The sequence below is a fragment of the Henckelia pumila genome, chromosome 4 (genome assembly GCF_033568475.1).
Source record: "Henckelia pumila isolate YLH828 chromosome 4, ASM3356847v2, whole genome shotgun sequence".
Taxonomy (NCBI): Eukaryota; Viridiplantae; Streptophyta; class Magnoliopsida; order Lamiales; family Gesneriaceae; genus Henckelia; species Henckelia pumila.
This window is the reverse complement of record NC_133123.1, coordinates 40,415,591-40,441,472: the sequence shown is the minus strand read 5'-3', so window position 1 is coordinate 40,441,472 and position 25,882 is coordinate 40,415,591. Positions and strand designations below refer to the sequence as shown.

Here is a 25,882-nt window from a genome sequence, read left to right as displayed (position 1 = left end):
AATATTTTTATACAAAATTAACTATATAGAATATATAATTCTAAAACACAAATAGAGAAAGATCCATAAGAGGTTACAAATTTAGCACAAACATAAATGATATTGAATTCAATAAAATTTTAGTGGTTTTATTTTAACATTTGTATGAACATATTTTATAATCATGTTTTCATCCGATAGTCACCCACGTATAGTGCATATGCACCTTTCTAGTGTATATATATATATATATATATATATATACATATATATATATATATATATATATATATACACGACCGATTAACGGTTAACACATGATCGAAAATGTCATAGATTCACAAGTCTAAAGTGAACGAGAAGGATTCAAAATTGTTTCGGCCCCAAATTAATAATAGAGATAAAGCTTGCAATTATCCCTTTAACTACAAAGCATAGATTATTCACAATTTATTCCTTCATCTTCAACTTATATCTAGCTAGAATTAAGTTTTGCATCATTCGATAAGAAAGGTATGATTTATGTCTTTGTCTCATCCATTACTTGACTCGAATACTAAAATAATTGAAATTAAAAACAGTAATATATATTATCATACGTAAGAATTTATTATCCCTATATTATACATGTTTATGTTTATTATTTTATCATAAGAGTCAAAACGAACCTAAATTTGCTGCTTAACTAAGCACAAAATGTCATTGGGGCCATTTATATATGCTTACGTTTAAGCATCACGTCATCGATGATTGCGTGAGCAATTACCATGACAAAAGTAAAAAGCTTGGAGAAATTATTTTTTGGCATAAATGTTAGTCCTGGCGAAAAAAGAAAATCAAAAAAAATTTAAAAATATAACAAATTTATTGGACAAAATCCCAAATTTGAATATTTACAGGACTAAAATACAAGATAGATCAATGCAAATTGACTTGTTAACCGTTTTTTGATATTAATCCATCACATGAAATACGAATTTGAAATCCATTTTTTGTGATGAATGGAGCAAAACAATTAAATATCAAAGCTATATAATTCCAAACCCATGAATTATAAATACAAAGAATTTAGATCAAGCGTTTGAAATACAAATCCACCCATGCCAATTAGGCAATTAATATTCTTTCTACCCAACAATATAACCATTAACAAATTTTGAAGTACTTTCCAATATTATTAGGAAATCAAATGCAATTCAACAACCAATTCATCGACCTTGAAAGTGTCACTCACGTTATTCACCAATCCTGACGCCAAAATATTTTCCATGATATTACTTAAAACTCATGTGCATCACATTTGTACTTGTTTGATTTCGTGAACCTTTGTAAAAGCTTTTAGGAAGCTTTCTTCGATTAATGCTTTGGGATATCTGAAAATATAGAGAACCAAAAGCACAATATAATAAACACACATGATCAAATAAGCAAGTTTTTCTTTAAATAACGAAGGTTAATTTAGGCAATATACATTTGATCTCAGAGCCTAAGAGGTTTTTTTTAATGACTTTTATGGAACCTGCGGCCGCTAGTATTCGATACGCACTGGATAGACTCTCAAGCTAACACAGTTGCCTACAAACAATGCTAGCGAAGCAAATTGCACTGAGCAAATAATGTATGACAGGCTCGTCCGAGAATATATTATTGGAGAAATCAAACTCATGATTATCGGTCAGGTGCTCACGCGTACTCTACCGATTCCTCTCGCGGGCTTCTTTTTAATTTCCTTGATATGATTATAAATTCAAAGGTAGTTACTGACTAAAAGGCAATATATAAAAGATTAAGATTTTTTACAATTAACTAATTAATCAACCGTGTGTACACAGATGACAGGACGTACACATGCATGAGCATGATGTCCCCATCAATTATATATATGTACGTAATATTATAATAATTCACATTTAACTACCCTTAATTAAAACAATTAAAATGCATCACTTATAATTGGAATTAACATATATCCACCTATAAATAACCCACTGCCTCCTCCTCCTTTTATCAAAAAGAAAAGAAGCTAGAACATTATTAAAGAGAAATTATATAAAAGTAAGTTCTCAAAGATACATAAATCAAGAATAACTGATATTAATGGAAGTAATGCAAGTGCTTCACATGAATGGAGGTTTGGGGGACACCAGTTACGCCAATAACTCCTTGCTTCAGGTATATATGATATGAATCTTCATCCAAAATCCATCGTCCCCATAATATTCTCTGCCTAAATAGCCATTGATATTCATTATTAATGTTTCGATCGGCATGTGCACTATATATATAAATTAGTCTCGTAATCTCAAATATGGATCTCATGTAGCAATTAATTAATGACGAGCATTTAATCTAAATGGCTTGTGATATATTGATTTTGGCATTTATGAGTGCAGAGAAAGGTGATATCCATGACAAAGCCAATAACAGAGGAAGCCATAACTGAACTTTACATTACCATGAATGCCCCCAAGAGCTTGTGCATGGCTGAACTGGGTTGTTCCAGTGGACCGAATACGATGTTTGTGGCGGTGGAGCTTGTCAAAATCGTTTGCGAATTATGCCGGAGACTAAGCCAGCAGCCTCCTGAGATTCAGATACATTTGAATGATCTGAATGGGAATGACTTCAACTCCATTTTCCAGGACCATTTGCCTATGTTTCAGGTGGAGTTACGAAACGAAACGAGTCGGGGTCGAGTCAGTCCATGCTTTGTGTCTGCGGTTCCTGGATCATTTTATGGCAGGCTTTTTTCTTCCAACACTCTGCATTTTGTCCATTCCTCTTATAGTCTCATGTGGCTTTCCAAGGTAAGTACTTCAAGTTTTTGTGATATACATATGTGAAAAATGCAAACTTTATGCACTAAGACCAAAACACATTTGACTATATATTTTCACCAAAGAGCTAGCTAGCTTCTAAGGCTAATTGCAATACATTTCTCTAAATTATGGTTCAAAACGCAGAAACAAGAAACTCGAGGACTTAATTCTGTTTTCTTATCAGATTCCAAAAGAGGTGGAATTACTAAACAAAGACAACATTTACATGGCGAGTATGAGCCCACAACGGGTCATCGACGCATACTATAATCAATTTCGAGTAGATTTTTCGACTTTTCTCCGGTGCCGTTCGGAGGAAGTGGTCTCCGGTGGAAGAATGGTGTTAACTATTCTGGGAAGGAGAAGTGAGGATGCTTGTAGCAAGGAGTGTTGCTATATTTGGGAGTTGTTGGCCCTCGCGCTTAAACAAATGGTAGCCGAGGTATCCATACATACATATACCAAAATAAATTATGATTACTCATAAAGAAATAAAAAAACGTGCAATCTTATTCAAGAACCATAATAAAAATATATACATGTATATAGGGAGTGATAGAAGAAGAAAAGCTGCATTCTTTCAACATCCCTCAGTACACACAAGGTAGCTTCGGCATCAACCACCTCGAGACGTCGGAAATCTCGTGGGCCGCTTGGAGCAAAGGCTTCCATGCCGCCGCCGCCGCCGCCGAACCTGATGGGCACAACGTGAGCAGTTGCATGAGATCCGTGGCGGAACCGTTGTTGTCTGAACGTTTCGGAGAATCCGTAATGGATCGAATATTTGACAAGTACAGCAAAATTCTTTGTGATCGCTTGGCTAAGGGAGAGGAGCCAAAATTTGTCAATGTCACTGTCTCATTGACGAGGAAGTACTGAGAGTGATTAATTAAGATGCATGCATGGGAAACAATGTAATTGTAATAATATATTAAGTGTGTATTAATTTCATGCATTTCTAATTTGGTGTTGTTTCTTTGATCTCTGTCTTAAGCATATTCTAAAATGTATTGTTTTGTCCATTGTTGGAAAAACTACAATCAATTATTGAATCGAATGGGGTGTTTATGGCAAAAGTATTTGATATTGTCTCGATCTCTATGAACTCATATTTCCTTAATGCTAGTAATATATAATGAAATCAAACTCAATTTACCCTATAATTAATATTGTTTTGTTAATTGTTGTGCGTTACAATATTCAATATGTGTTTTGTCCATTGTTAGATATTTCGTTGAAAAAATAAATAAAAAATTAGAAAGCAGCGCAAACTAGCAATTGAATTTAGATTGAAATTTGACTAACCAAAATTACAGTTACACCGAATCCAGCTAATTCACAACTTTTCCTGATTAGTTATTAGGGAAAAATGATTTTTTTCCCCATTAATTTGTCCATCTTTTGATTTGTTCCATTAAATTTTTAAAGTTTGGTTTTGGTACACTAACTTTTAATTTTTGATTATTTTCCCTAAGAAAATATATAAATCAAAAGCTAAAATTTTCATATCGGCACTTCTGCGTAGCCTAGGCGGTTTAGTACATGATGCCCGCAGGGCACTACCTTGCGGGTGATGTGAAACCCCATGATTGATCAAAATTAATGAATCTCATGTGAGACCCACTGATTTTAACCAATCATAAGCCGTCACGTCACCCGCATGACACTACCTTGCGGATAGCATTTACTCAATCCTGCGTAGGCATGGAGACACACCATGAACCCGCGTACAACATCTTTCGTCATGGAGCACTGAAACTTATCCTGAAAATTAAAGGGAAACTGATAAAGATTAAAGATATATATCTCGTTATGTACATGACTCCACTATTGATATTTTATATTCATACATTGCACTTTGGCAGCAACTAGCATGTGCCAGTCTTGTGATGGTAAACAAAGAGCTTTCAAATCAAATCATTGAATTATATCAAATATTAATTTCCACTCACTCAGTGGACAAAACGTACAATATTATTACAACATAGAAACATTCTCAACCACTTGAAAGCTAGGCATATATATGCAGAGAAAAAAGCTGCCGAGAGGAGCTAAAGAAATGGATCATCACACACCAACACACAGGCCGTTCCTTTAGTGATTTAAAAGAGTCCATTGACTTAGGCCCAATAAATTTGGGGGCCCATAATTTTTTTAAAAATCTAGTAGTATAGAGAGAACTATTATAGCTCAATCAAAATTTATTTATCCAGGCTTTTTCCAAAGCTAAACGGAAGTCAGCGATTCGGTAGAAAAAAATTAGATATTCAAATTTCACGACATGAATTAGATTTCTTTCGAGGGTTTTTTTTTCTCAATTCTCTCGTGCTTTATATTTTCCTAATTTTTTTGTTTATTTGATTATTTCATAACTAGATTTAGATATAGAGATATTTTAATCGATTAATGTATAATTATTTGAATGAAACGTTTGAATTATTGTACGTAAATTTTTTATGAAATGTTTGAATTAGTTTTATGGTAACAATGATTATATTTTTCATAAAAAATATGATAATTGAAAACTGTGAATTTGATTGTTCATATGTACCATATAGTCACTCAGATTCCAAAAGAAGTCATTGACAAAATTTGGTAAGAAATTTTTTTTTTCTTTTTCGGTAATACACTGTCACAAAGAAAATTGAAGAATAGTTGTGGTATTTTAGTTCAACTTCTGATTAATTCTCTAATCACATGATATAAATGATGGTTAGGAAATCTGATGTGAGTTGAAAATTATGATTTATTTTTTCTAAATTTTCAATGAAGAAGAGGTGTATATAATTTCTCTGTGTGATTTATTTATTAAAATTTTCATTGAATTGTTAAATTCTTAGGTTTATGATGCCTCCTAAGTACATGTCGGGGTTTCAAAAAAGAAAAAAAAAGCTAAATATTAAAGAACAAATTCGAAGTCAAGCTGAAGATATCAACAAGTACTTTGTTTCAAACAAAAAAAATAGTTTGAATTAGTATTGTTTAGTTATTTATATTCTCTTAAATGTGTTGATTTAAATTGAAAAGATTAACATGAAACTAAAAAAACGTTAACACATATTATGCTTAATTAAGTCATTTAAGTGCCCTTTTTAAAAAAGATCGTCTCAAGTCTAAAAACCTTTAAGATCGGCCTGCCAACACATATTATATCATATCATTAATGCATGCACACACTCTTTAATTAATTTCTTGTCATGGAAACAGTGACATTGACAAATTTGGTCTCCTCTCCATTAGCCATGCGATGGCAGAGGATTTTGCTGTACTTTTCGAATATTTGATCCATTGTGGATGCTCCAAAGTGTTGGACTAGCAACGGTTCCGCCACGGATCTCATGCAACTGCCCACGTCGTGGTACCCGTCCTCATGATGCCCCGCGGGGTTGTGGCCTTTGTAGCAGGCGGCCCACGGTATCTACGACGTCTCTAGGCGGTCGATGATGAAGCTGCCTTCCTTTTCGACCTCCTTCATCACTTGTGTGGGGATGGTGTGTATTGAGGGATGTTGAAAGAATGCAGCTTCTCTTCTTCTATCACTCCCTATAGGAGATTTCCATATTTCATGTGGATGAGGTTAGAGTACTTTAGACAAAACTTAGCTAGCTCTCACATTGATCGATGAGTGAAATATTGTTCTTTGCATTTAGGAAAAATAAGTTTTTTGGTCTAATAACTTTATTTTCTTAGGGTTTTGGTCTATTAACTTTTACGATGTGGGTTTTGATACACCAACTTCACATTTTCAGTGTTTTTTGGTCCAACAACATACGTGTCAGCTTTTGATTGGACCACGTCATCATTTTGGACCAATCAAAAATTGACACGTATGCAGTTGGACCAAAAAACACTGAAAATGCAAAGTTAGTGTACCAAAACCCATATCGAAAAAATTAATGGACCAAAACCAAAACATGAACAAGTTAATGGAGTAAAAAATTTATATTCCCTTTTATTTTTCAGCTAGCAATTATATATATATATATATATATATATATATATATATATAACTATTCTTAAAGTGAATATATGTATATATATAGGATTAAGAATTTAATTGTAACATATATATATAAAAATAATAATATTAGATACCTCGGCTACCGTTTGTTTGAGAGCGAGGGCCAGCGGCTCCCAAATGTAGCAACACTCGTTGCTACAAGCATCCTCGCTTCTTCTTCCCAGAATAGTTAACACCATTCTTCCACCGGATACTACTTCCTCCGAACGACACCTCAGAAAAGTCGAAAAATCTACTCGAAATTGATTGTAGTATGCATCCATCACCCCATCATGGGCTCGTACTCGCCATGTAAATGTTGTCTTTGTTTAGTAATTCCACCTCTTCCGGAATCTGATTATATATTAAAGAACTTATAAATATATGTAACGTACGTTCTCGAGATCTTCATATATAATTCGGAGTTCTCGTATATATCACATACAGAAACTTTTTAAGTACTTACCTTGGATAGCCACATAAGACTATAAGAGGAATGGACAAAATGCAGTGTGTTTGAAGCAAAAAGCCCGCCATAAAATGTTCCTGGAACCCCATACACAAAGATTAATGGACTCGTTCCAATATCACTCAACTCCAGTTGAAACTTGGGCAAATGGTCCTGGAAAATGGAGTTGAAGTCATTCCCATTCAGATCATTCAAATGTATCTGAATCTCAGGGGGCTGCTGCTGGCCTAGCGTCTCGCATAATTTTCGAACGATTTTGACAAGCTTCTTTGCCACAACCATGGTATTCGGTCCACTGGAACAACCCAATTCAGCCATGCACAACTTCTTGGGGGCATTCATGGTCATGTATACTTCAGTTATGGCTTCCTCTGTTATTAACCTTGTCATGGATATCACCTTTCTCTGCACTCGATCATACATGCCAAACTTAATATATGTATATCACAAGATATTTTTTAATACTATAAAATTGATTGAGTTTATATGAAATATTATTTAACGGTTAATTAACGAGATATATGCTATAATAAGATATCATGTACTCTACTTCAGATCGATCTAATATTCGTCATTGGTTACATGAGATCATATTTTTAGATTACGAGATTAATTTACATAGCCAGATGCCAAAACATCTAGCTACTATATATCAGTTTTCAAATTTCGAACGAAATTACATTTTTTTCAGTCGAGATAATTTATAGAAAAAAATTAAGTAGAATATTATGGGGGTGATGGATTTAATTTGGAAGAAGAATATATACATATGTCATACCTGAAGCAAGGAGTTATTGGCGTAACTGGTGTCCCCCAATCCTCCATTCATGTGAAGCACTTGCTTTACTTCCATTATTAATTATATTCTTGATTTATTATATATCTTAATTTATATATGACCCTAATTTACATATCATTTGATATATACTTTTCTTTCTGATAAATTGTGTGCAAAGGGGGAGGAGGGAATGGGTTATTTATAGGCGGGTGCTCCATGGTGATGGTGGAATAAGCAAATGAAAATCAAATTGTCAGGATTTCAAAAGTTAATTGTAATCAAATTGTCAGGATTTCAAAAGTTAAATTGTAATCAAAATCATTAAATTGTAATAAGCAAAAATGTAAATTAATTAAGGGCATTCATTAAACGGTGTAATTAAAATAATTTTTTTTGTTTTAAAAAAAAAACACAGAATCAACCGTAAATTTTTTTTGAGGGTTTTACTTTAACTAATTAATAATATGATTGTTTCGAACTTAATTAGAAGTATTCATCATGTACTAATTACCTTGATTATGGACAGACCAATACCTGAGGTGAGGCTCATGAGCAGGGGCGGAGCCAGGATTAAAAATTACTTGGGGTTGGCTCCGCCCAACGTTAAACTATTAATTATATAATAAATTAAATAAAAAATTGATATATGCTCTTTTGTTTAAAAATTAAATTTATGGTTTGTTTTTCTCTTAATTTTATGATTTATCCAGTTGTAAATTCAAAAAAAAATTCAACAAACAATTATTTTCCAAAATTTGCAATTATTCAACTTTCGGTTTTTTTAACTGAAAAATCTCAATACAAGCTCAGTATTAATTTTATATCAATATTTTCAAATATCGCAACTAATAGATTATTTTATCAAAATTCGCAATAATAGATTTTTAGACTAAAAATTCAACCTCGGAAATTTATAAATACACCACATTATATTTAAAATAAACAAATACATTGTGTTCCGAAAGGTGTAAATTATTAATCAAATATATATTTAAATAATCTAAAATTTAAAATCTTTTTATTTAAAATAATTGTTAATTGATTTATAATAGGTTGGTAGCTTAAAACCTTCTATTAATAAATCAAAAAAATAAAATACAAGCCTCAACAAGTAAATTTAAGGAGATTTCGGTCAAATATGTGAATAAAGTGGCAAAAAACTAACAAATAAATGTTTCAAGAAATAGTGTATTCAACTGAAAATCTGAAAATTGAATGTTTTATTAGCATATTAATTTAATTGAAAGGATTTTATATTTCTTTTGCAAATTATGGAGGAGCTAGATGAAATTTTCATTTTTTTAACATAGGGCTACAAAACACAAAATAAAAAAAAATCAACACTATTTTTTATTTTAAATTTAGGTGGGACTGGAGGCCACCCTAACCCAAGGGTGGCTCCGCCCCTGCTCATGAGTGGGTCGACTCAGAGCTCATACTTAGACCATGATTGATATATTAGAATTACATCAACATTGGAATGGAATGAGAATGAGAATTGAATAATAAATCGTTGATATCAGAAAAATAAAATATGAATGAAATAAAATTATTTTTAATTATATAATAATTTCTTATCTAAAATTCAAAATAATAATAATAATAATGATAATAATGATAATAATAATAATATTTTAATTATTAAATAATAATAATAAAAATTATGATTACTAAAACATTATTAATTATATAAAATTAGCATAATCGCATGCACGCGCTGCATGTGTATTAAATCATATAATATATTCAGTATTATAATTTATATCAAATTTTTTTTTCCATAATTTTTAAAATTAATATTTTTTTCATTTCTATAATAATATAAAAATTAAAATTAATCTTAATTTTTACTATTATTAGTAGTATTTTATGTGATGCCCCTATCTTACATGAAAAGAATTGAAGATTTAAAATGAGTTTAAAATGGGCTACAATGGACTTTTATAACAATTTGGGTTAATCATTTTCGTAAATCGAGAACGAATACGAAGTAGTTGCTATAGGGGCCCACTGTGCAGTCGCGCAAACCCGGGCGAGGGCCCGGGGCGTGACAGATTGGTATCAGAGCCGGTCACCAGCCGCTGACCCCGAGAAGTAAGTGCTATGCGGGGCAAAGTACGTACTACGTGCGTGGGAAGTGGGAACCACCTGAACCTGCGGGAAAAAGTGTTACATAGAGCCGTCAATTTGGGTTAGGCCCGCCGGATCGGTCCGCTCCGCCACACAATTTAAGTGGGTTGTGTTGAATTTTTTCAACACAAATAAAGGTGGGCCAACCCGCCTATGCCCGCGACCAGCTCTAGTTGGCCCGCGGGCTGGAAAATTATTATTTTATTTTTATTTTTATTTTGATATATGTATCTTTTAATGAAATTTGTGAATTTTTTTGCATTAATTACTTTATATAAAATTTACACATATGAAATCAATAATTAAAATTTTTATTAATATGTTTCTATTAATATTTATTTATGAAATGAAATTTATAATTAATCATAATGATTTTTATTTATTTTTATTTGTAGTGAGCCAACACGCTGGCCGACCCGCCTAACCCGCAACCCATCTTGGGTTGGGTTGGGTTGAAATTTCCAGCCCGTCGGGATGGTGGGCCGGCCCGCCCTTGACCCACCAAAAGGTGGGTTTTTGGTGAGCCGGTCCGTCCCGCTATGTGTTGGCCCGTCTGACAGCTCTAGTTATACATGACGGGAACCACCTCTTGAACCTGTAGGAGCCACATCTAAATTTTCGGTGCTGGTGGATCGAAGGGTCAGGTCGCGACGAGGACGTCGCGTTTTGAAGGAGGGGAGATTGTGATGCCCCGGAAAAATTGAATATTTAAAATGAATGGACTTCTATAGCAACTTGGGTTAATTATTTTCATAAAGTAAGGACGAATATGAAGTAGTTGTTATAGGGGTCCATTGTGCAGTCGCGCAGACCCGGACGAAGGCCCGAGACGTGACATTTAATTTATTATATTAACTCTCTTTCTATAAAATATTATAATAAAAATTTTAAATTTTTTTTTATTTTATTGTATATTTTTATATCATTATTATTTCACTATTAACTTAATATTTTATTTATTAAAATTATTTATTATTATTCGTGAATATTATTTTAGATATTTTAATTTTTATAATAACAATAAAATAATAATACTATTATTATTATTAAATATATATTTATATTATTTAAACTAAATATGGGAAATATTTTTTAAATATAGAAGAATTGAGAGTGAAATGATTATTTTCATCCAAAAATAGATGGAATGATTATTTTCATAAATATGGGAATGTATGAGGATGGCCACTCCTTTTGAAATTAATGACAATTTTCATTTTAAAGTTGTTTGAAGGATGGAGATAAAGAATGAGATGGGAATGATCATTCATTCCATTCCTAACTCGTTTTTTCCTATCAAGGACGAGGAGTTAAAAAAAATTATATAAAATATATAGATATATATAATATTACATCAAATACATACATAAAAAAATTAATTCTATTACATAAGATCAACCGTTTTAAAGAAAAATAGACTTCACTTTTCTAATTAACCATATATTGGAATTTAAATATTTTAACAAAATTTTTTGTTCATCATCTTATTCGGAATGCTCTCATATAATCCAATTTTAATATTATACTTTTTTTTTAATGATTAAAATTATATATTGATCAAAATTGTACAAGTAAACATTCATATTAATTTTGCAAATGCATTTCAAAATTTTAAATTATATAATTTATAGCTATAATTGATTGATTTAATTTTTTTTTGTTAGAAACGGTGAATAGTGAATTACAATAAGAAATTTTTTCGGTAGAAAAAGGAAGAAAGCTAATAAAGAGAAGTAGTATTCAGAAATAAATAAATATTTTAGCGATAACAATAATAAAATAGTGTGAAAAAATAATTGGTATATTTTACAGATGTGGAACGAAAAAACGAACACAACAGCAATGTTAAAAAAGTATATTCATCTATAAATTATCAAAATGATAATAAAAGGTTATTCAAACTCCAATTATGAAAAAATTAGAAGATAATTATAATATTATCGAATATGTTTAACATGGAAATATGAATTTAGAATGTTAATTCGCCTATAAATGTTCATGACCACATAATTGAGAAAAAATGATAAAAATATTAGAACAATCTTAATTGAAAAATAATCCAAAAAGAGATGATGTTATCGAATTTTCTTACAAAAAATTAAATTAACGACCTATTATTGTTAGCTGAGGCTCGGTTTTTTAATTCGACTTAGGCTTCGAAATCTCAAGTACAGTATTGATTATGGAATCGACAATTTCTTGTGAATTGCGTTTGCATCAGTAAAATATTTTATTGAATTGTTCATGATTTTATTTTGAATTTCATACATATGTTGTTTACGAGAAATTTTGTTTATAAAAATGGCATAAATAATTTGTGATGTGAGATAAGATGTTTTACTTCATAAAAATATTTTAAAATTTCAAAATAATAGACTATTTTAAATTGTGGAAAATAATTGGAATAGATTCCGTCCAATAAAATTTGGAATTTAATTTGATGAATAAAATTCACACATGGCTTGACAGCATGGAAAATATGATGCGGACTGAACATTCCCAATATTCACCATTGTAGAATATGGGAAAGCGTGCAAATTTTGTTACTGGTTACAATATTATAACCGGAGACAAAGTTTTAATTTTTTTTTAGATATACATGAAATGCTAATTTTTTTTATGAGGAAATCCGCAGCCGCTACTTTTAGATATATGAGATGTTGCATGTAGTTCATGCTGAATGCTCTAGCGAGTAGCTCCGCAGCATCTGGCGCGCGTGGAAGTGGGTGGGCTGGCAATTTACCTTTAATTTTTTAAATTTTTAATTATTATTTAATATTAATATATAATCCAACATAATTTTGAATCCTGAATTCTAAAAACGATGTTCTGATAATTTTATTTTGAACATTGTGTCAACATACATAATTTTTTTTATCGTTATTTAACATTAAAAATTAAATTATAAATACATCATTTTTCTAACAAATTTTTGGTGTTTTTCGTTCACGAGACCCTTTTCAATTTTTTTATAAAAAAATTGAGACCTTTTAATTGAAAAACACATGAGACAATGGGTAGTAAGTAGCATGTGCTTTTCTTTCAAGGTCTGTTCAATTTCATAAAAATAATTTAATTTATTTTTTAATATTATTAAAAAAATTAATACAGGTGTAATTAATTAAAGTATAGATATACATTTATTTGAAAAAAAATGATTTTATTAAAATAAATAATAAATATAATATTAGAGTAAAAGTGATATAAATAAATATTTGGTATTTGAGATATTTGATTGTAAAATGTGAGATATTTGAGTAGTGAGATATTTTATTGATTATGTGGAGCAAGGACCCGTAAATATTTGGTAGAAATACCCTCTTTATTGTGGATGTTCTTAGGATTAGTTTGTGAAGAAAAAATATTTTCTAAAAATTAATAATCTCAAACACTACTTATTTAAAAAAAAAATTCTATCGAGATTCGAGTCGAAATCATGTTTATTCAGATTTGATAATACTACCCTGAGGATAGTGTCCTCAAAGTGATCTGGACGGACCAGATCACATCAACATATCAACTGCTGATGTGTTCTGATTCGTCCAAATCAAATCAAGATAGCTACCCTGAAAGTAGCATAAATTGATCCGTTTATTCGATAGTTTGATACTTGATAGACATCAATGAGTTTAATACTTACATATTTAATTAATGAATAATTTAAAACCATTATGTCCTTTGTTTTCAAATAGTAGTTCAAACTTCAAATAGCATATTTGATTATTATAAGTCAAACTTGAACTCGAACATTAATCCGGATTCCGGACCGAGATCAAGTCATACTCATACATAGGAGCTCGAATTCAAGCTTTATAAATTTTGTGATTTTCAGTTAGTTTACACACAAAGATAGTATTAAAACAAACTATATATCCGTTTGGAGATGATACTTTAAATGGTGATGTTATACGTACACATAGGGTTACATGTTGGGTTATATATTATACTTGAAATTACACAACTATCCTTAATGTATTTTAATAATATTAAAATATTTTTATAGAATAGTTGTTCAAAACATATTTTTTTTAAAACATTTTATAAAAAAAATTAAAACACTTTTATAAAATTTGTTCAAACGAAATTTTAATATTTTTCTTATCTCAATCAACCATTATAAACTTGAAATGAATTTAAGGGTTAAATAAAAAAATAAAAGATTGACAAATAATTAGAGGGATATATTGGTAATATGGTGTTAATTTTGACGATTTTATGAACTCCAATTACACTCAAGTGTTGGCCAATACGCTAAAATTTCTTAAACCCTTTTGCTCCGCTTTTTCTTGATCCTCAGTTCGGCCCCGTTGTCACTTTACTGTCTGCGATTTTTAAGGTATTTAATTTAATTGCATTTTTCGATTAATTTGTTGATGTTAATTTGATCTGGGATTTCGTTTTCCATTTTTTTTTCTCTATTCCTTCCCATTTTGTTTGTTTGTAGTGCATTGCTTTTTGTTGAATATTTATCGTGATCATATATGAAATCGGTGCAGTTAGTTTAATATTCTGATGTGTTTGGAGAGATTTGATTGTGGTATACACTACTGGTGTCGTTTTGTTGGGTTTTCTCGTCGCTTAATGCTCAGATGTTGGTGGATTTTGCCATTACTGTATACACGATTGGGTACAAGTACAGGAGTACAGAAACGAAACAGAAAGGAAAAAAGCACGGTTTTTGTTGGGGGGAAATGAGAATTTTGGCTGTTCTTGAACGAAATTGGTGAAAGGCTAGCGTTGTTATAAAAGTTGATCTCGAATTATTGGTCCATTCAGTAGATCTCTATACGGAAATAAGTGATTTTTCTGTATTCATGTGGCCTATCTTAGTCTTTCTGTCCTGCACCGGTAAAGTTGAGAATCATACATCTCCACAGAAATGATATTTCTCCACTAATTTAGCACCAGAAATCGCATGCAACCAGTAGCATCTTGAAGCTACCTGTGGAATAATGACAATTTCATGTTTATGCATTTCATTGTCTTTATCTGAGTGGCCATCAATTGGCTTCGCGCTGTTGTTGCGTGCGTTAGTGTCCCCTTTTGCGTTTTCTTGGCTTCCCCTTTTTCGATATAGAATATCTCAGTATCTAAATTCTTGTTGCGTGTGATAAGAGTGGTCATCGGGGATTATTAGCTAAACTTAGCTGCAACCTGTCCACTTGGGAGAGACTTGTGATTGTGTTATACAGGATTAAGCTTCAATGGAAAGTAACTTTTGTGAACGAATTGTATCAACTATATTGTACTGAGATGCCTCAGTCCTAGTGCTCCCCCAACTTTAGGGAAGAAGGGAAAAAATTCAAAAGGTTAGTTTCTTAAACAAAAGCACTTCCCTATGATGTCTGATTCTCCTCCATTGTTATTCATGTACTAATCAAATATGCTTCTCTCTATGTGCTCGGACCTCTGGAGGATAGGTTGTTTGAGTTTTTAAACCATTTTAGTTTTCTGACTGAGTTAGAAAAGTTAAGCTTAATACTTATTTTATTTCTTTCAATTCCAAATGTAGCATTGATTGCCTTATTTGTTTTTTTTTATTTTTAATTTAGATGCTTTAATTGAAACCTGACTTGATATCGTTAAAATTTATGAAGTACTGAATTGATTGTTCCTTTGTTGCTATTCTGCAATGAAAGCAGTTGGAAACAAAGTCCTATCTCGTTTGATGTATGCTAAGAGTCTAGCATGTCTGGTAATGTTGCTTTCATAAATGAGGATGCTTCTTCTGGATCAGGAGAGGACACAAACATGTTAGACGGGAACAGTAAACATCAGCCTGCAACTCCAAATTCAGGGCATCGTAAGAGAAGTCGTAAGGTTACAGGCGATGCTATTGTCGATGCTATGCTTGAATTAGCAGCCGCTTCAAAAATGAGGACAGCTGCAATACTGAGAAACGAGGAGCGCTTCACAATTAGCAAATGCATAAAGGTATTGGATGAGACACAAGGAGTTGATCAAACTCTCTATTTCTATGCTTTGGAATTATTTGAAAATCCCTTGGCAAGAGAAACTTTCTTGTCTCTAAAGGATGAGAGACGATTACCGTGGTTGCAGAGAAAGTTTAGAGCTTCCTCAGGTTCAACATCCTGAGGAATTTCATGCCTTTTATAGGCTTATTTCTTTGAGAGTGTTCGATTTTTATCGAATGTGTAGTTAAGATCCTTGTCTACAATTTCATTGTTGGACTTTTTGGTTCAAGATTTAGTGATTCAATAGTGTTTTTGACACCATATATGTCCCAAAAGAACCACCGTGTCCACCTGGGAGTGCTTGTGATTGAAAGCTATGAATTGATCCTGCATTTCATTATTCGGAGCTACTTGTGAGTTTTAATATGTTTACGTAAATTAATACAAGTCATTGTCTGAAAACTGACAAATCTAGTTAAATTTTTTTAAAATCATTTGCTTTCTTGATGCAGTTTACTTCTTAAAATTATATTTCAATTATTTGATCGCCAGTTAATAAATTTATACATTAAAAATGTTTAATGGGTGAATTTTTTTTGAATAATAAGAAAAAAAATGGTAAATAATTAATTTCAGCTTTAATTTATTAAGTACAAATTACAATAATTGTAACGAATAGTTTTATTTGTGGGTAATACAATGAATAATTAATAAAAATAATTATACTGAAAAAAAAAATCGAAAGTCTTGTTGAATAGCTATTTAGTTTAGAGAATACGAGCTCGAACAATTTATAACCGATTTTAGGAAGCTTAAATGCATTCAACAAAACACTCTCTTACAAATCCTACAATTAGATATATATATCATATATTGTAGGTTAAATGCCGATTTTTTTTAAAAATCGATTTTCAGTTTGCAAGTATTTTTTTCTCAAAAAAACTTGAAAATATTGAATTAGAAAACCATAACACCAAACAAGTATTAACAAGGGCATCCTATGAAATTGGAATGATACGGAAAAGACGGTTTATAGGAGTTGAGCATGTGCTACATCTGAAGTATCACTTTTCATATATTAATTATATGACATGCACAATTGAACATCTGAATTCAAAACAAAATTATGTAGGCACTAAATGATCAATTGAACATGTAGTATAATTAAAATTATTTCAATTGATCATATGAATAGTTGAACACTAGCTAGATCGATGATCAATTGAGCATCACAAAACTCCTACGATATGATTTCATAGCTCATTGCTCGATTTTATGAGATGACTCTTCAATTCGATTCGAACTAACTTTTACGTCAAAAAGATTTACTTACATTAGGCATAGCACAAACTGCCGCGTAGAGATACCGAAGTTTCCAACAAACTTATCATATATTTTGTTTTGTTAATTAGGTGTCCTCACTCCCCAATGGCCAGCGCTCGTTCAAACCAGTGTGACCGAAAGTTAAGTAAAAAACGTGCCACCCAACCTACAGAAAAAACACACCTAATATTTTCACTCATCAATCAATATGATTAATTTTAGTTACATATATGCCACCAAAAATATATATATATTTACCCATAAAACAAATTACACAAAGTATTAAATAAGTATATGAATATGGAAGGTGGCCACGGCCGTGTCGTATGTGTCACCGGAGCCGCCGGATTCATCGGCTCCTGGCTCGTGATGAGGCTTCTTCAACGTGGCTATATAGTCCGCGCAACCGTTCGCGATCCCGGTACTTATTATCTATAAATTTTTAATATGATACAATATACAAAAAATATCAAAAGTAGTTATTATGTACGTGGAATTTTAACATTATTCATACGATGGTACTATTAATTTGCATGTTTTGATAGAGAATACGAAAAAGGTGAAGCATCTAGTGGAACTCCCCGGAGCCGGCGCGAACCTGACGCTGTGGAAAGCGGACATGATGGTGGCGGGGAGCTACGACGAGGCGGTCCAAGGTTGCGAGGGAGTGTTCCACATGGCGACTCCGATGGATTTCGACTCCGGGGATCCGGAGAATGAAGTGATAAAGCCCACGGTGGAAGGTGTTTTGAGCATCATAAGATCGTGTGCCAAGGCCAAGACTGTGAAGAGGCTCGTCTTCACCAACTCGGCCGGGACTTTGAACGTCGAGCCGCAACAGAAACCGGAGTACGATGAAGACAACTGGAGTGATCTCGACTTCATCTACTCCACCAAAATGACAGGATGGGTACTATATATATACGTACCTTTTTGCCCATGTTTCCATCGTTACAAACTTTTTAACATAGTTTCGTCACCTTACGAAAATGGTTAACTCGTGTCAGTGTTTTACTTTACTAACAATTAAAATTTTCATTAATGTTTTGATTTTCTTGATGTGTGCAGATGTATTTTGTATCCAAAATCTTGGCTGAGAGAGCTGCAATGGAAGCTACTAAAGAAAACAGCATAGACTTCATTTGCATTATACCGCCAGTAGTGGTTGGACCCTTTATTATGCCTACCCTCCCCCCAAGCCTCATCACTGCACTTTCTCCAATAACTGGTAATGCAACATATACACATATATATATATCGATCGATCAAAACATGTATATCTAATTGGTACGAATTAACACATGTTGTGTACGAACTCGTGAATATCTTGATTGATCAGGGAATGAGTCGCACTATTCGATCATAAAACAAGGCCAGTTTGTGCATGTAGATGATCTATGCGAGGCACACATATTCTTGTTTGAGCATCAAAGGGCACCAGGAAGATACATTTGCTCATCTCATGATGCAACAATTTATGATTTAGCCCAAATGATCAGAGACAATTGGCCAGAATATGACATCCCAACTGAGTAAATTAACCACCTTCTCTATATACTGATATCTAATATAGTATAACATTTACAAAACTTAATAATTTCAAATTAAAATTCCTATTTTTTTTATAGCATTTAAAAACATTACGTTTAGTGTTAACATGATGTTAATTACACATATCTTAATTATTCGAGGTCATGTCAGTCAATATGTGACACTAACTAAATGTTGAAAAATAATAAACACCAATTAACTTACAAAATCAATTTTTTTTTTTTTTACTTTTTTACCTTAATCTTGGTTTGGAAAAGTAATTTAAAAAATGGTATGCTACTATATATGTCCAAATGTACATAATTCTGCTTAGCCTAAACTCACTCGTGATTTTATATATACAATGGCAACATTGGTATAGATTTGAAGGGATTGACAAGGACACACCACTGGTTCGTTTCTCCTCCAAGAAGTTGACGGGAATGGGTTTCACATTCAAGTACAGCTTAGAGGACATGTTCAGGGAAGCGATCGATACGTGTCGCGAAAAGGGTTTGCTCCCATACTCCACCCGAAGCTGCGGAGTCGAAGTAAACAAGGGAAAAGAGCGACTTCCGATTTTGAAGGAGAAAGTTGCCAATGGAGGAGTGAATAATGGAGTGCATTCGGAAATTAAGTAGATGTTTTATGAGAACATTGGCAAGATCAAAACTATGAAAAGAATTTGTAATTTGATCAATTTCATGTTGCTTTGTGATCCAAGATCAATTTCATGTTGCTTTTTGATCCAATATTTCTTGAAGGTCTGTTTTGGCTATTGATGTAATTAAAGAGTGTTGCACCTGATTAAGATCGATGTGAAGTTGCCACATAAGTATTTTAAGATATATTAATATATATCTTATATATACAATAAACAAATGTTCAAGTTGGTAGAGTAGGTAAGCAATTGGTCAGTCCCTACTAATACTTTCTTCTACTAGTCTATCACATAAAACTTTCTGACTAGTTTGGTTTGCAGATTATTGCGTGTGCATCAATGTCATATAAATAAATAAAAAATGAAGCAAGCGCACATTTCATTTTAAGTGTCCAAATTAGTAAAATATGTGAGCATATGTTTGATTTTATTTACTTGCATGTTTTCGAGCGAGCCATTGAATAAGGTTTACACAATATTGGTTACCTTAGTTGACACGGTTAGAAGTCTAACACGTTGAGTCGTTGACCTGAGAATTTAAATTTAAACAATAAGAAATAAAACACTAGTGGTTAATAGAGCTTTCAAAATAGTTTAGTTTAAAACGATAACAAATATTACATTCTGACTAATCATCGTTAGTCAAAGTAATTACGTAAAGTACCCTACCTAAACAATAAAGTATCCCACTAAACTCATACTCCAATAATTTTTGGAACTGATTATCCTTATTGATCAACTAATAATAAAAAATCACGAGTATATAAAATATTTCTAAATTGCTATAAATTATTAATTTAATACAAAACACATTATACCAATATTTTCATAACCGGACCGGTGATTGAACCGGTTTACTTTTAAAAAATGATCCAATCGATCAGACCGTTTTAACCAAACGATCAGACCGAAAAACCGTTTATATAATATAATATAATTAATAATATATTTAAAATTTTTTAAAACCTAAAAACTGTATATAAATAAAAAATATATATATATTTATAATAGTTTGAAAACTAAATAAACATATAAATAATTAAATATATTCAAAATATTAATTATAGTTATATAATTTTTAAAAATAAATTAATTAATTAAAAAACTCTAATATTACTAAAATAATATTTTTAATGAAGTACAAATTCTAAATAATTTTGTGTATATATAATAAATATTAAATTAAGGTTTTAAAATTAAAAAGCTAATTTTAAAAAAAATTAAAAAAATTTGAAAAATCGATTGAACCGGTCCTTGACCGGTTTTTGGCAGGTTTTTAATTGGTTCGACCGATTTTGATCGATTCTGACCATTTGAACATTTTTTAGAAGTAATTTGAACCTGATTGATGATCGGTTCTCGATCGAACCGGTTGAACTGACCGATCCGTTCCGATTTTGAAAACATGGCAGGATTAGGATCCGCTTAGAGCAATTAGCGTAGAAGATGGGAGAATTGTTATTTCTCATAAGAAAAATAAGTATTATTATTATTTACATAAGAAAATAAAATTAATAGGGGAATACCAATGGATAAAGGAAGACTTGGTCCCAATACCAAATAGTAAACGCCAGCTGTCGGTGACGTAATAAGAAAAAATACAGTGTGCTTCCTACGTTGTACCTGGGTTTTCAAATACGTTTCATAGCCACAATGTTTGATCCATTCATAATTCAACGATGAAAACAAAAATAAAACTATATACTATCCAAAACTTTTGGTCAACTTCATTTTTCCAATTGCACCAATAAATTTGTTTTATATTAAAAGTGAATATAATCATAATCTGGAAATATAATATGAGAAAAAAAATCTATCTATAAAATAAGTTGAAAGACCAAGTATTAAGCCAAATTGATAATACGTCAAATGAATATGCCCTCTCGCTTACCTCAAAGGAAGTATTCAAGTTGATGAAATAAGTAAACATTTGGTCCATCTTTAGATATTTGATTCTCCATAACAACATTTTCTTGAACTAATCCGTCATACAAAATTTGTTCTAACACACGTTAATACGAAATTTTATCCGATACGTACGAAAACATGACGAAACTTGGTGACCAAATTGACCGCAGATACGTAACCCAAACGGTGAATGACCCAATTATAAGACATCAATGGAGCATTCTAAATTTCTAAGGCCCAGGCTTCTCACATTGTTCACATGCTTCAGGGGCCAAAAAGATAAATAAAGATAAGATAAAATAAAATAAAAAGTAAAGGCCAAAAATAATAATAATAGTAATAAAAAAATAAAAGGATCAATATAATAAGTCAGCAGTCTCTCTCTTTCCTGGAAGCTCTCTTGCATTTCTTCTTCTTCTTCACCATCTTCACCCCAATCCAACTGTAAATTCTACATTCACAGAAGAATACCCCATAGCCATGTCCAACTCAGCTCCACCAGAATCACACAACCATAGGCCCACCAATGAAAGCGAGAGTGACAAGAAACCCAGACCCGATGCCATCAAGAAACCAACTTTTCTTGCCCAGCGTCCGCCGAAACCCACGTGGGTCCTTCCCCAAAGAACCGCTTCTCTCGAGGGACTCTACACCGTGGGAAAGAGGCTGGGGCAGGGCCAGTTTGGGGTCACCTTCCTTTGCACGGAGAAATCCAGCGGCATTCTCTACGCCTGCAAGACTATACCTAAGAAGAAACTGATTTGCGCCGAGGATTACGATGATGTGTGGAGGGAGATTCAGATCATGCACCATTTGTCCGAGAATCCTAATGTGGTGAGGATAAAGGGCACTTTTGAGGATGTGTTGTCTGTTCATATAGTGATGGAACTGTGTGCGGGTGGGGAGCTTTTCGATAGGATCATTCGGAAGGGGCATTACAGTGAGAAAGAGGCCGCCAAGTTGATCAAGACTATTGTTGGGGTTGTGGAGGCTTGCCATTCTTTAGGGGTTATGCATAGGGATCTTAAGCCTGAGAATTTCTTGTTTCTTAGTTCTGATGAGGAGGCTGCTCTCAAAACAACTGATTTTGGTCTCTCTGTCTTTTATAAGCCAGGTTTCTTCAAGCCCTACAGTCTTTTCTTTCTTCTTGGAATCTTTGTTTTCAAGAAAATTCTTATATAAACTGAGGATTTCGTGTTTATTAGCAACCTACTTTCTTTAGCATACAGGTCATCTTACAATTTGTTATTGAAGAAATTGGCTGTCATACATATAGTTGTTACTCATTTGAGAGAAATTATGAGCACTCAACTCATTTACTTTTTTTTTTCAAGCTATGTTCAGATATTGTATATGTATGCTGTTCTTCTGTGTGTGTGATGCTGTATCTACTAGTTTTGAACGTTATCTACTTTAGATGGAGTTCTGCATTTTGAGAAGTCGGGATAAAGACCTCTAAGAACCTAAACTTATTTTGTGTTTCGACCTATGTTAGCCGAAAATCCATTTAATCCATTATTATCAATAAAAGTGTTGTTTGTTTGCGTTGATACTATGTACTCAAATTAGGCTGCCAATCTATAATTTTGAATGATTGATTCTTTGATCGTATGCGGTTGTAATTCTCTCTCAAACTATGTTATGCTGAATTGCCAAGTGCTTCAAAGTTCCTCATTTGGCTAAGATATCTTGCTGTGAGATTTGGTGGGAGAGAGTCTCCCATTGACGACCCTCCGGATCGCTTGATGCCTTACACTACATCCACAGGGGAAGCTAAAACTAAATAAAAAGGGAACAAAATTCAGTTGTTTGTTACACGGTTCATATTTCTTGAGAAAAACACCCACGTTCTGATTTCATCTTTCATGGCTAAAGGATCCCTAACCTCACTGATTAATTATTGCCAAGTTCAAGAAAAATTGCATGCCTGTTTGAAAGAACCGAATAGTTAGTATGTTACCTAGTATTTTGCTGATAAAGAACTCGCAAGTCGATCGCAAAACTTGTATTTCTTTAACTTCAAATATGCATGAAAGCTATGCTTCTGATACTTTTTTTTTTAGTTTGTGATTGGTTTTTTACTAAAAGTGCTTAACTAACAGGTGAAATGTTCAGCGATGTTGTGGGAAGTCCATATTATGTTGCACCAGAGGTTCTTCTTAAGAATTATGGACCCGAAGCAGATGTATGGAGTGCAGGAGTTATTTTATACATTTTACTCAGCGGTGTTCCGCCTTTCTGGGCAGGTACTCATATCCCCTTATTCGGTTTTCCTTCCTTTGGATCAAATCTTCTCATCCAATGCTTAAGATAGCAAGTGTTATCTTTGTGCTTCTTTTGACTTCAGAAACCGAAGTGGGAATTTTCCGCCAGATATTACGAGGAAAATTAGATTTCACTTCTGAACCATGGCCTGAGATTTCAAATCTTGCCAAGGATTTGATAAGAAAAATGCTGGATAGGAATCCAAAGACTCGGTTAACCGCGCATGAAGTTCTGTGTAAGAAATTTTTGTGATTGTAATTTGAGTTTTTCTTGGTCTCACTTTGAAGGGGCAGATCTTTCTAAATGGTCTTGTGGCTTGTCGTTTTCCTGTTAGGTCATCCATGGATTGTCGACGACACGTTACCCCCAGATAAGCCTCTTGATTCTGCAGTTATATCACGCCTCAAGCAGTTTTCTGCAATGAACAAACTGAAGAAGATGGCTTTACGTGTAAGGATTTCCCTGGTCTTTGTGTGTTATTTCTTTGTGTGTTATTTTGCTTCTTGCCTTTTTATTTAATAATTGCGTGTCATCACTCTGTAAATCGAATGAACTTCCAATTTTTGTTTCCCAACCAACATTGCAAAACAATATCACAAATTATTTCTCAAGTCTTATGAGTTAAATAGATTTGAAAGCACAGCCAAATGCCATCTCAGTGTAGTACTTCATTCTTCAAATCCTGTAAACTGTGTGGAAGCGGGTGAGCTATTTTTTTATTGGTGTACCACCATTTTACATGTCAACGGGACATCTGTTGTCTCTAAGCTATAATAATTGTCAACTTTATGGCCGTTGCAGGTCATTGCAGAGAGATTATCCGAAGAAGAAATTGGTGGTCTAAAAGAGTTGTTCAAAATGATAGACACGGACAATAGCGGAACCATAACTTTCGATGAACTCAAAGTCGGTCTACGGCGAGTCGGCTCCAAGCTTATGGAATCTGAAATTAAAGATCTCATGGATGCGGTAAGAACTCTCTATTTTACCGTGTTTCTTTTCGTTTCTCTTTTTGCCTATTTTTAGTATTCACAGTCTGTCTATTGCCTTCTCAATTGACTTGGCAGGCAGATATTGATAACAGTGGAACAATAGATTATGGGGAATTTCTTGCAGCTACAGTCCACTTGAACAAGCTAGAAAGAGAGGAGAATCTGGTTTCAGCTTTCTCTTTCTTTGATAAAGATGGTAGTGGTTACATAACCATTGACGAACTTCAACAAGCCTTCCAAGATTTTGGTCTGGCTGAGACTAACCTTGATGAAATGATCAGAGAGATTGATCAAGATAATGTGAGTTTCTACAAAAACTCCCTTTTTTTCCCTAAAGAAGTATGTTACCAATAACACATTAAGGAACGTTATCGAGTTAGTATTAAAATTGTAGATCTATGTGTGTCCTTGCACTAGTTAGATTGCTGTCAAGTAGGGCGATGGCAGAGTTCTTGGTGTTCCAATACATAGGTAATTGAGTTCTATCGCTTAAGTGTTGATTGAATAAAAAAACAAATACAAAAAGAACTGTGTATACCAAGCATATTCATGTTGGATGGGGCGAATCAAAATCTTTTACTCAGTTCTTGATATCTATTTGAATTGTTATGCTTAGCATATATAGTGGTGCTTTAGCTAATTACTTGTGCGCACGTAACTCGCCTTAATCTTGCAGGATGGACAAATAGATTACAGGGAATTCACGGCAATGATGAGAAAAGGAGTTGGAAGTGGTGTTGGGAGTAGAACCGTGAGGAATACCATAAACTTGGGAGAAGCCTTCGGACTAGGAGTTAAAGATCAAAGTGAAGGATGCAGCAGCTGACACCTGGGGGTTGTTACAGATGAAATTGAAGGATGCAGCAGCTCACACCAAGCAACTGGATTCAAATTTGTAGACTCTTATGTGAAACCGGGCTCTGAAAAGTTCTTAGGTTGTAATTAGAAATTGATGCTGATTCATGTTACTTGTCGGAACTTTTACTGCCAATCAGAACTTTCATCCAAAGTCTGTATAGAACCAGAAATGGTATTGCAAATGATAATGAACATATCACTATATGTTATGCAAGAGTACAGACAAGAGTTGATACCACCCGAGGGATTTGATAA

The 25,882-nt window shown here is 32.9% G+C and overlaps 3 protein-coding genes and 1 pseudogene across 3 annotated transcripts; 3 read left to right on the top strand and 1 right to left on the bottom strand.

Annotated features, from left to right (window-relative positions):
* Nucleotides 1–2,014: 2,014 nt before the first annotated feature.
* LOC140866445 (salicylate carboxymethyltransferase-like) lies at nt 2,015–3,853 on the top strand. Its single transcript, XM_073271430.1, has 4 exons — nt 2,015–2,151; nt 2,373–2,786; nt 2,983–3,240; nt 3,348–3,853. The coding sequence occupies exons 1-4, from the start codon at nt 2,077–2,079 to the stop codon at nt 3,675–3,677; spliced, it is 1,077 nt and encodes a 358-aa protein (XP_073127531.1). The 5' UTR covers nt 2,015–2,076; the 3' UTR covers nt 3,678–3,853.
* Nucleotides 3,854–5,982: 2,129 nt separating this feature from the next.
* Nucleotides 5,983–8,120, bottom strand: LOC140860914 (salicylate carboxymethyltransferase-like; annotated as a pseudogene).
* Nucleotides 8,121–17,698: 9,578 nt separating this feature from the next.
* Nucleotides 17,699–19,750, top strand: LOC140865864 (dihydroflavonol 4-reductase-like). Its single transcript, XM_073270689.1, has 5 exons — nt 17,699–17,834; nt 17,959–18,323; nt 18,482–18,641; nt 18,753–18,945; nt 19,326–19,750. Exons 1-5 carry the CDS (start codon nt 17,708–17,710, stop codon nt 19,582–19,584), a joined length of 1,104 nt encoding a protein of 367 aa, XP_073126790.1. The 5' UTR covers nt 17,699–17,707; the 3' UTR covers nt 19,585–19,750.
* A 2,109-nt stretch (nt 19,751–21,859) lies between these two features.
* LOC140894759 (calcium-dependent protein kinase SK5) lies at nt 21,860–25,831 on the top strand. Its single transcript, XM_073303370.1, has 7 exons — nt 21,860–22,626; nt 23,615–23,758; nt 23,860–24,012; nt 24,112–24,227; nt 24,579–24,746; nt 24,845–25,069; nt 25,446–25,831. Exons 1-7 carry the CDS (start codon nt 21,993–21,995, stop codon nt 25,593–25,595), a joined length of 1,590 nt encoding a protein of 529 aa, XP_073159471.1. The 5' UTR covers nt 21,860–21,992; the 3' UTR covers nt 25,596–25,831.
* The last annotated feature ends 51 nt before the right edge of the window (nt 25,832–25,882 follow it).

Coding starts and splice junctions, on each gene's coding strand:
- LOC140866445 (XM_073271430.1), top strand. CDS start 2,077: ATGGAAGTAATGCAAGTGCTTCACATGAATGGAGGTTTGGGGGACACC. Junction 2,787..2,982: donor GTCTCATGTGGCTTTCCAAG/GTAAGTACTTCA, acceptor TTTTCTTATCAG/ATTCCAAAAGAGGTGGAATT. Junction 3,241..3,347: donor TTAAACAAATGGTAGCCGAG/GTATCCATACAT, acceptor ACATGTATATAG/GGAGTGATAGAAGAAGAAAA.
- LOC140865864 (XM_073270689.1), top strand. CDS start 17,708: ATGAATATGGAAGGTGGCCACGGCCGTGTCGTATGTGTCACCGGAGCC. Junction 17,835..17,958: donor CGCAACCGTTCGCGATCCCG/GTACTTATTATC, acceptor ATGTTTTGATAG/AGAATACGAAAAAGGTGAAG. Junction 18,642..18,752: donor TGCACTTTCTCCAATAACTG/GTAATGCAACAT, acceptor TTGATTGATCAG/GGAATGAGTCGCACTATTCG.
- LOC140894759 (XM_073303370.1), top strand. CDS start 21,993: ATGTCCAACTCAGCTCCACCAGAATCACACAACCATAGGCCCACCAAT. Junction 24,013..24,111: donor AACCGCGCATGAAGTTCTGT/GTAAGAAATTTT, acceptor TTTTCCTGTTAG/GTCATCCATGGATTGTCGAC. Junction 24,747..24,844: donor TTAAAGATCTCATGGATGCG/GTAAGAACTCTC, acceptor TTGACTTGGCAG/GCAGATATTGATAACAGTGG.